Here is an 8,613-nt window from a genome sequence, read left to right as displayed (position 1 = left end):
ACTAATGCCTTGTACTATCGTTAGCACTGTTACTACTGTGCCCTCCAAGGTTGTGTCCAGTTCACCCTCACAGAGTAGACATTCACAAATTCTTCAGACATATGTTTTGTTGTTCTAAATCTTACCCTAATTCATTCATTCTTTTCTTCCTCTTCCATGTTGGGCAATCAGCCCAGGGCCTCATGCATGCTAAGAACACTCAGTCCCTATTTTTCCTTTTTTTAGTTAGTTTGATACCAGATCTCATTCTGCAGCTCAGGCTGGCCCCAAACACTTGGCAATCATCTTGCACCATCCTTTTCAGTTGCTGGGGTTACAGTGTGAGCCACCACACCCAGCTTCTGTTTTTAAAAACATTTAAAACAAATCTTTTTGAGACAGGGTTTCCCTATAGCTATAGCTGGTCTGGAACTAACTATGTAGATCAGACTGGCCTCTGCCTCCTGAGTGCTAGGATTAAAGGTGGCCACCACCATGCTCAGATTTTTTTTGAGACAGGGTCTCTCTTTAGCCCTAGCTGGCCTGGAACTCACTATGTAGACCAGGCTGGCCTTGAACTCACAGAGATCTACCTGCCACCACGCCCAGCTGCTCAGATGTTTTTTTTAACTGTTTATTTACTGTATACGTATGTGCATTCTGCCTACAGGAAAACAATGCTGTCTAGTTTGGAAGCACTATCTCTGCTAAATTATAAACTTTACCAGCAGCTCACCTTTTCCTGATAGAGCTTCAGCATGTGTGTGGAGGTCAAAGGACAACCTGTGGGAGTTTGTTCTCTGGTTCCACAGGTGGTTCCAGGGATTGAACTCGTTCATCAGACTTGGTGGCAAGTGCATTTCCACACTGAGCTATCTTGCTGGCCCCCAGCTTCTGTTTTTCTTCTGGTTTTTTTTTTTCCTTTTTCTTCTTCTCTTCTTTTTGAGACAGGATCTCTCTGTAGCCCCAGCTGATCTGGAACTCACTGTGTAGACCAGGCTGATATTGAACTCACAGAGATCCACCTGCCCCTGCTTCCTGAGTGCTGGGCTTAAAGGTGTGTACTACCACACCCCATCCAGCTTCTGTTTTTAAGTGCTTGGACTACATGTGTTTCCAGTACCTATAATTTTCTCATTTAAAAAAAAGAGAGCGATCTTCAAGCAGTGGTTGCTCTTTGAGACTGAGGTTGCCCTGACCTCAGATTCATAATCTTCCTGCCTCAGCCTCTTGAAAAACTGGCATTATAAGGCATATAACACTGCCCAGCTTCAAGCAGTATTTTCTTGTGTGTGTGTGGGTAGGTCAGAAGACAAGTTTTAGGAGTCAGTTCTCTCCACCTTGTTGAGGCAGGGTCTCTGTCTTGTTGTTTCTGCTTCAATGCATATTCTAGGCTGATCTGGGTGATTCTGCCTCTGCCTCCTATGTCCCTGTAGGAGTGCTGGGATTACAGATGTGCAATAGTTCACTGGGCTTTTTAGGAGGGTTCCAGATGTGGAACTCAGATCATCAGACTTGTGGGTCAATCACTTACCTGTGTGGCGTCTTGCTGGCCCTCAAGCAACATTTTAAGATATTAATAATACACTATTACCATTCTTGAAAGGCAGTTGCATGCCCAGAGTACTCAAACTTAACACCAAAATGCTAGGTCCAGTGAAAGTTTATTATTTTTTGGTGGTACTTGGAATGTTAGTCACACACTCTGTTACTGAGCTATACCCCTATCCCATGAAAATATTTAAAACTCTCTTGTATAAATGTAATGAAGCAAAGTAGAATAAAAATCCATACCCAAAAGAGGAGAAAAAGTGGGTAAGGTGGCTCAGCAGTAAAGGTGCCTGCTGCCAAGGCCAAGGATCTGAGTTAATCTCCAGAGTCCACATGATGCCTGAATTTCACAGGCATGCTATGGCACACATATCTCCCCTCCAATAAACACAATAAATAAATGTGGTAAAAATAATATTTTTATGTAAAGGAGGAAAAAATGGACATGGTAGTACAGTCCTTTAATCCTAGCACACGAGAGTCAAAGGCAGGCAGATATTTGTGAATTTGAGGCCAACCTGGTCCACATAGAAAGATAGAGAGTTCCAGGCTAGCCAGAACTGCATAGTGAGACCCTGTCTCAGTTTTTAAAAAAAGGATTAAACTACTTTCTTGGTTTTATATATTAAAGTTCAGTATTTTACTGAAGTCTGAGTCTGATATTTAAATCCTGAGAACTTTCCAAAGTAGTTAACATTTTGCTATGATAAAAGGTCTAGTAATGATAAATCAAAAAAATTTTAAGTGTATTTTAAAAATGAGCTACTGGGGAGCTGAAGAGATGGCTCATGGTTAACAGCACTGGCTGCTCTTGTAGAGGACGCAGGTTTCGTTTCCAGCACCCACATGGTGACTAACAACCATGTGTAATTCCAGTTCCAGGGGATCAGTGCTGTCTTTGGCCTTCAAAGGCGGTAGTGGAGTGCTTACAGAGCTAGAATTGATTCCCAAGAGCTGTCCTGTCTGGTCCCCTATGAAATGGTATAATAAACAGCTATTTTACAAAGTGGGCTATTTTAGCTATTATCAAATTGGAAGGGTATTCAAGACACATTGTGAAAAGTCTATTGTTGGGGGGCACTATAATGTGCTCCTTTTTCATTTAAAAATATTTTTATTTTTTCTTTTTTTGTATGTGTATATATGTTGCCTATGCATTTGTATGGGTGTGTAGCCGTGTGTGTGTGGGGGGGGTGCACATGTACATGTGTGCAGTTATGTGTGTGGATGCCAGAAGTTGATGTGGGGTGTCTCTGTCAATCTCCACCTTATTTATATTGATATTTATTTATTTGAGGCCAGGTCTGTCACTGAGCCTGTAGTCTTTTTTTGTATGTGTATATATGTTGCCTATGCATTTGTATGGGTGTGTAGCCGTGTGTGTGTGGGGGGGGTGCACATGTACATGTGTGCAGTTATGTGTGTGGATGCCAGAAGTTGATGTGGGGTGTCTCTGTCAATCTCCACCTTATTTATATTGATATTTATTTATTTGAGGCCAGGTCTGTCACTGAGCCTGTAGCTTGCCATTTAGGTTAGGCACCCCAGGGATCCTGATATTTTGACACCCCACAGTGGGTGCTAGGGATCAAAGCTGTAGTACTCATGTTTGCACAGTAAGGACTTTACTAACTGAGCCATCTCCCCAGCCCATGATCCCTATTTTAAAAGACTTTTATTATGTTAATGTTTGTATGTTTTAGACATATAGAATGTTTCTGACCTCCACAAACATACTGTGGCACACTCTCATTGAGTGTGCACATGGTCACACAGAGAGAAAATAAATGTAATTTTTTAAAAATTCAAAATATGTATATCTGGAGACAGCAAGATGGCTCAGCAGGACAAGACACTTGCTACCAAACCAGACAATGTGAGTTTGATCCCTAAGACTCACAAGGTAGAAGGAGGGAATTGATTCTCAAAAGTTGTTCTCTGGGGGCTGGAGAAATGGCTCAGCAGTTAAGAGCACTGACTGCTCTTGCAGAGGACCTGGGTTTAATTCCCAGTACCCCCATGGCGACTACGAACCATCCCCAACTCCAGTTCCGGGGGAATCCAAAGCCCTCTTCTGACCTCTGCGGTATTGCGCGACACAGGTGCACTCACATACATGCAGGCAATACACTCATACACATCAAATAAAAATAATAAATAAAATATTTTTTTAAGTTATTCTCTGACCTCCACAAGTGTGCTATAGCACGTGCAAGTGCACACACACCAAACAAAAAGAAAAACACAAAAAGTAATTTAAATTGTTTTTAATGTATACATATCTTTACAAAAGTCCAGAGAGATAAATATAAATAGTTTAATACTGAAGTGATAGAATTATGGAATTCACTGCTTATGTTTTCCAACAAGCATATATTACGGTTGTTTTTTTTAACAAAAGTGCCAAAAAAATCAAATAATTTTCTGAAATCAAAAACCAAAGCACAGCTGGACGTGGTGGCGTACACTTTTAATCCCAGCACTTGGGAGGCAGAGGCAGGCGGATCTTTGTGAGTTCGAGGCCAGCCTGGTCTGTATAGCGAGTTCCAGGACAGCTGGGGCTACAGGGAGGAGATCCTGTCTCAAAAAAGACAACAACAACAACAAAAACAAAAACAAAGCAAAAATTTTCACCCTTTTTTCTTTCACCTTTCAGGTGATCCCAGTGAATTCTGCAGGCTCTCCTGTGGGAGATGTGCCCTTCATCCGATCGGGGTTGCTGGGATTTGTAGGGCCAGTAAGTGATGCTTCCAAGTTGATTTTGCTACATCTGGTCTAAGATTTGTACTTTACTTCATAGAACATAATGAATTCTGAGTTGTTTAAGGGTGTCACAGTGCCACTTCTGTTTAGCGTTATGAGTGCCTTGAAAGAGCTAATGTTTATTGTGTCCATTGCATAAGTTCATTTGGGTTCTTCAGACTTAGGTATTACATGCTGTATTTTCAAACCTCTTCTCACTTTTTCTCAGTACCTCCTTTTGATTTGGTTAACCTGTTAGGAGACTGCTAGAAAAGTTACTTTCAGTAGCAAAGGAAAACAGAATAGGTAGTGTACATTTTCATATACATTATCATCTCTACTCACCCTGTGTAACTGTGACTCTTTGAAAATAATGTATTACTCAGCAAGTGGTATTTATAGACACTGTGTTGAGAGACACCTAGGACCCCAGAAGCCTGTTCTCAAAGAGCACACAGTGAGCTTCATGAGTTCCTGAGGAAGGATGGCAGGTCAGGAAGGCCTGTGGGTGAGGCAGTGGGAAGTATTTGGCAGTCATTATCCTAAATCCATAGCCCTCCATCCATTGCTGAGTCCTTCCTACCCCTTCTCAACTGCTTAACTTATCTAAGAGACTCTAAAATTTACTTTATTTCTCCCCTCCATTTGTGGGGGTTTGGCTGAGGGCATGGATCTGAGAGAATCACTCTCCTAGAAATAGTAGCATACATTATGATGCATTGTACAGCTGCCTTGACTTCCTCACCCAGCATCAAAATGTTTTCAAACACCCAACTCTTTAGCTTAGTGCTCTATTGTTGAGGTCCAGGATGGAGCTTCAGCCCTCATATCTGAGGCTGAAATGCAGTCTTTATTTTGGTCAGCCATGTTTAACTAACATCCTCTTACTGTGAAAGAATTGGAGAAGCAGGCCTTGAATACTGGTAGTGACTGTCTCACTCTTTGATTACCAACATCAACATTCACAGACTGCTGGAAATGCCGGCTCTCCTCTGGTATCAGTGATAGTTCCATGATTCCATGAGCATAGAGATGCTGTCTTTCTCATTTAGCCTAGTCACTGTATGGCACTATACTGTGCTCAGTAAGTTAATGAATGACATTCACATGGAAATAACGACTAGATTTATTGAATTACATATAAGTGGTCCAAGACATATAGCTTACTACAGATGAGTCACAGTTATGTGTTTTGGGCTTTGATCATAGTTGCCTGCTGTGCTGTTATCTTTCTGGGAAAGAAAATCTCCTGCAACATTCTTAGACCTTCCCTGTGTAGTCTACTTCTAATCTTGCCAAATGGAAACATTACCCTTCCAGGCTTGAAACAGTCATTCACATATTAAAACTGTTGACTTCTCTAATTCTAGTAGTAAATGAATTAACATTTTTCTCCCCTGCATTCACCCTGTGACAAGATACAGAATATAAACTAATTCATTTTTGTGGTTGGGAACATAAGCTATGTGTGTATGTAAACTTAATTTGTTTCCTATGCAATTTCCTCCTAAAAAGAAATACGAATGAATTCACTTCTTAACGAACTATAAGATCTCCCTCATTGGAGGCTGGCAAGATGGCTCAGCAGGTGAAGGCTCCTGCCACCAAGCCTGATCACCTGAGTTCAACATCTAAGACTCATGTGCTGGAAGAAGAGAACGTAACTCCCTCAAGTTGTCCCCTGGCCTCCGCACACGTGCACCCATCCACTATCCCCTCCCATACAAATGGGATTTTAAAAAAGCCAGGCGGGGGTGGAGAGATGGCTCAGCGGTTAAGAGCACTGACTGCTCTTGCAGAGGACCTGGGTTCGATTCCCAGCACCCACATGGTGGCTATGAACCATCCTTAATTCCAGTTCCAGGGGAATCCAAAACCCTCTTGTGACCGCAGCATTGCACGACACGGGTGCACTCACATACATGCAGGCAATACACTCATACACATAAAATAAAAATAATAAAATATTTTAAAAAATAAAAATTAAAAAAGCCAGGCATAATGGTGCATACCTTTAATCCCAGCATTTGGGAGGTAGAGGCAGGTGGGTATCTGTGAAATTGAGGCCAGCCTGGTCTACATAGTGAGTTCTAAGTCAGCTGATTCAAGGGGTTTTCTTTAAAATCCATAAATATGGGGCTGGAGAGATGGCTCATCAGTTAAAAGCTCTGGCTGCTCTTGCAGAGTACCCAGGTTTGCTTCTCAATACCCACATGGTGGCTAACAACCATCCATAACATAGTTCCAGGGGATCTGACACCCTACTGACTTCCTTGGGCATTGCACACATGTGGTGTACTTACATGCAGGTAAAACACTCATAAAATTAAAAAATAATAAAATATTTAAAAATCCATAACATACCAACATTATTTTCTTTCACATCAATACACACTTTTTGTGGTGTTAGATTGAATTATGCACATGCCTCACAGTTGTCTTTGTTCACATTTTTAATGAGATTTACTTCTGAAGAGGAAATGTAAAGTATCTGTTTCACTCTTTAAACCATGGAAACAAAGGTAATCATTATTAACTTTCAGGGTAGCTTGGTGTTCGTGGTTGGAAAAATGGATGGATTACTCATGGTTAGTGGTCGAAGACATAATGCTGATGACATTGTTGCAACTGGATTGGCTGTTGAGTCTATAAAGACTGTCTATAGAGGAAGGTGAGTGGTACAGGGTTGGGGGTTGGCACTCCTAGGAGAACCTGAGTAGTGCTTCACCGAGCAATCTGAGTTGTGTTCCGTAGATTCTCATCACAATTAGACCGGGTTAAAATAGCAGAAGTCTGGCTTTGAATATATATCCTTCAATGTCTGGTTCTTTGGCTGTAATTGAAAAGAATGAGACATAACTACATAGGTATACCAGAGTCTAATTGTCACTATTTATTGAATACTGAAAACTGAGAATTCTAAAACACAATATTGAGCTTTCCACGTTTCTTCAATACAGAAGTAGTACCATTCAGGCTAATGTAGGTAGATACCACTCTCTAGAGATTCACATGTAAGAATTGTTCCTCATTTCTGACTAAATTATTACAGTTTGAATATAGAGATTGACAAAGCATCTAAGTGCTAGGAGTTTCCATTCTGTGGGGAGGTCAGTCAGCACAATGCAGGAACAAGCATTTGGGCTGCTGCTGGCTTGTTTCAGCAGTTACAGCTGAAGACGTCTATCTTTTAGGGTTTTTGTCTTGTTTTGTTTTGTTTTTACATAAGAACTTTTTTGTACAGGTATATGATGTGCTTTGAGCATGTGCCTCCCCTACCCTCCTCTTTTGCATTTCTTTCATAGCCCATATTTATATCTCTCTGTCCAGTTTGGTTATTTAATAACAGCTTATCATGATGTTCCCCAAAGTCTTCCTACCTAATCCACAGACTTCTAACACCTAATCCCTTCTCACCTAAGCCAAAGAAGGGATTGATTTCCTAATTCAGCAAAGATAAGTTTAAAGTTAGAAGCAAATGTTATGCTCTGAAACTCAGAAAACTAAAACATAAATAGCAACCCAGGTCAGCTTGGCCTGGTTCTTTAGAGAAAATCTGCTGCTTTGCCTTGTGTCTACCAGATAACTAACTACAAATACCACCTAATCTGTTTATAGCTGATTGCTGTGTGCTGTTGGTTTCTGGCAGAAAGCAAACAGAATGTATCCCATGCCTGCCAAAACATGCTCATTTATGGTGGGATCTTCATCTATGAGTCACTGAAGAGGAGTCTGCCAGTCCCTCACTTGCTCTGTCATCCTGGAAATAAAGTTAGTCTTTTGTTGGGTTTGGGTTACTAGCTCAATACACGGAGTTATTTGATCCAGTTCTGTGAAGTCTATTCAATGTAAAAGTGCATTTTTTGGTCCACATCTGGGAGAAAAGAGTGGGTGGGTCATGGTAAGCAATGAGATAGATGGCAGGTGGTAGTGAAGGGAGCCAGAGGCAGAATGAGACTGAGGGAGAAAAGAAAGCAACACAGCCTGGCGTTTGCCATGCACCTTTCCAAAAAGACAGCTTGCCTTGCTTTGTGTAAATGAACTGAAAAAAAAAAATGGCTGTGTTCTATCTAGCCCCTGTTTTGAATCTCATGGATAGTGAGGTCAATTTTAAGCAATGCCTTCATTTTTGCTTCGTTTTGTTTTGTTCTGAATTTACGGGCATGGTTAAATGAACTGGCATAGGAAGGTAGGTGAAATTCCTTTCCATGTGCGTTGACTAGCGGCCCATTGCAGTTTGAAAGCAGGACTGGCAGACAGGTATTGCCTCTAGTGCTAACACTGAGCAATCTCGTTGTGGCTGCCTGCAGTGTTCTTCTATGAGGAGGATTTCACACATCT

At 41.3% G+C, this 8,613-nt stretch overlaps 1 protein-coding gene across 1 annotated transcript in view; it reads left to right on the top strand.

The window, feature by feature from the left end:
• LOC103729162 (disco-interacting protein 2 homolog B-like) overlaps positions 1–8,613 on the top strand; it is a gene marked incomplete at its 5' end in the record, with an annotated part of 48,419 nt that overhangs the window by 24,824 nt on the left and 14,982 nt on the right. The window contains 2 exon segments of the mRNA XM_017796631.2: positions 4,145–4,267; positions 6,816–6,943. Coding sequence (XP_017652120.1) covers positions 4,145–4,267; positions 6,816–6,943 — 251 coding nt within the window.

This window comes from Nannospalax galili, unplaced genomic scaffold, assembly GCF_000622305.1.
Source record: "Nannospalax galili isolate Female #2095 unplaced genomic scaffold, S.galili_v1.0 scaffold913, whole genome shotgun sequence".
Lineage (NCBI taxonomy): Eukaryota > Metazoa > Chordata > Mammalia > Rodentia > Spalacidae > Nannospalax > Nannospalax galili.
This window is presented reverse-complemented; position numbering and strand designations above follow the sequence as displayed.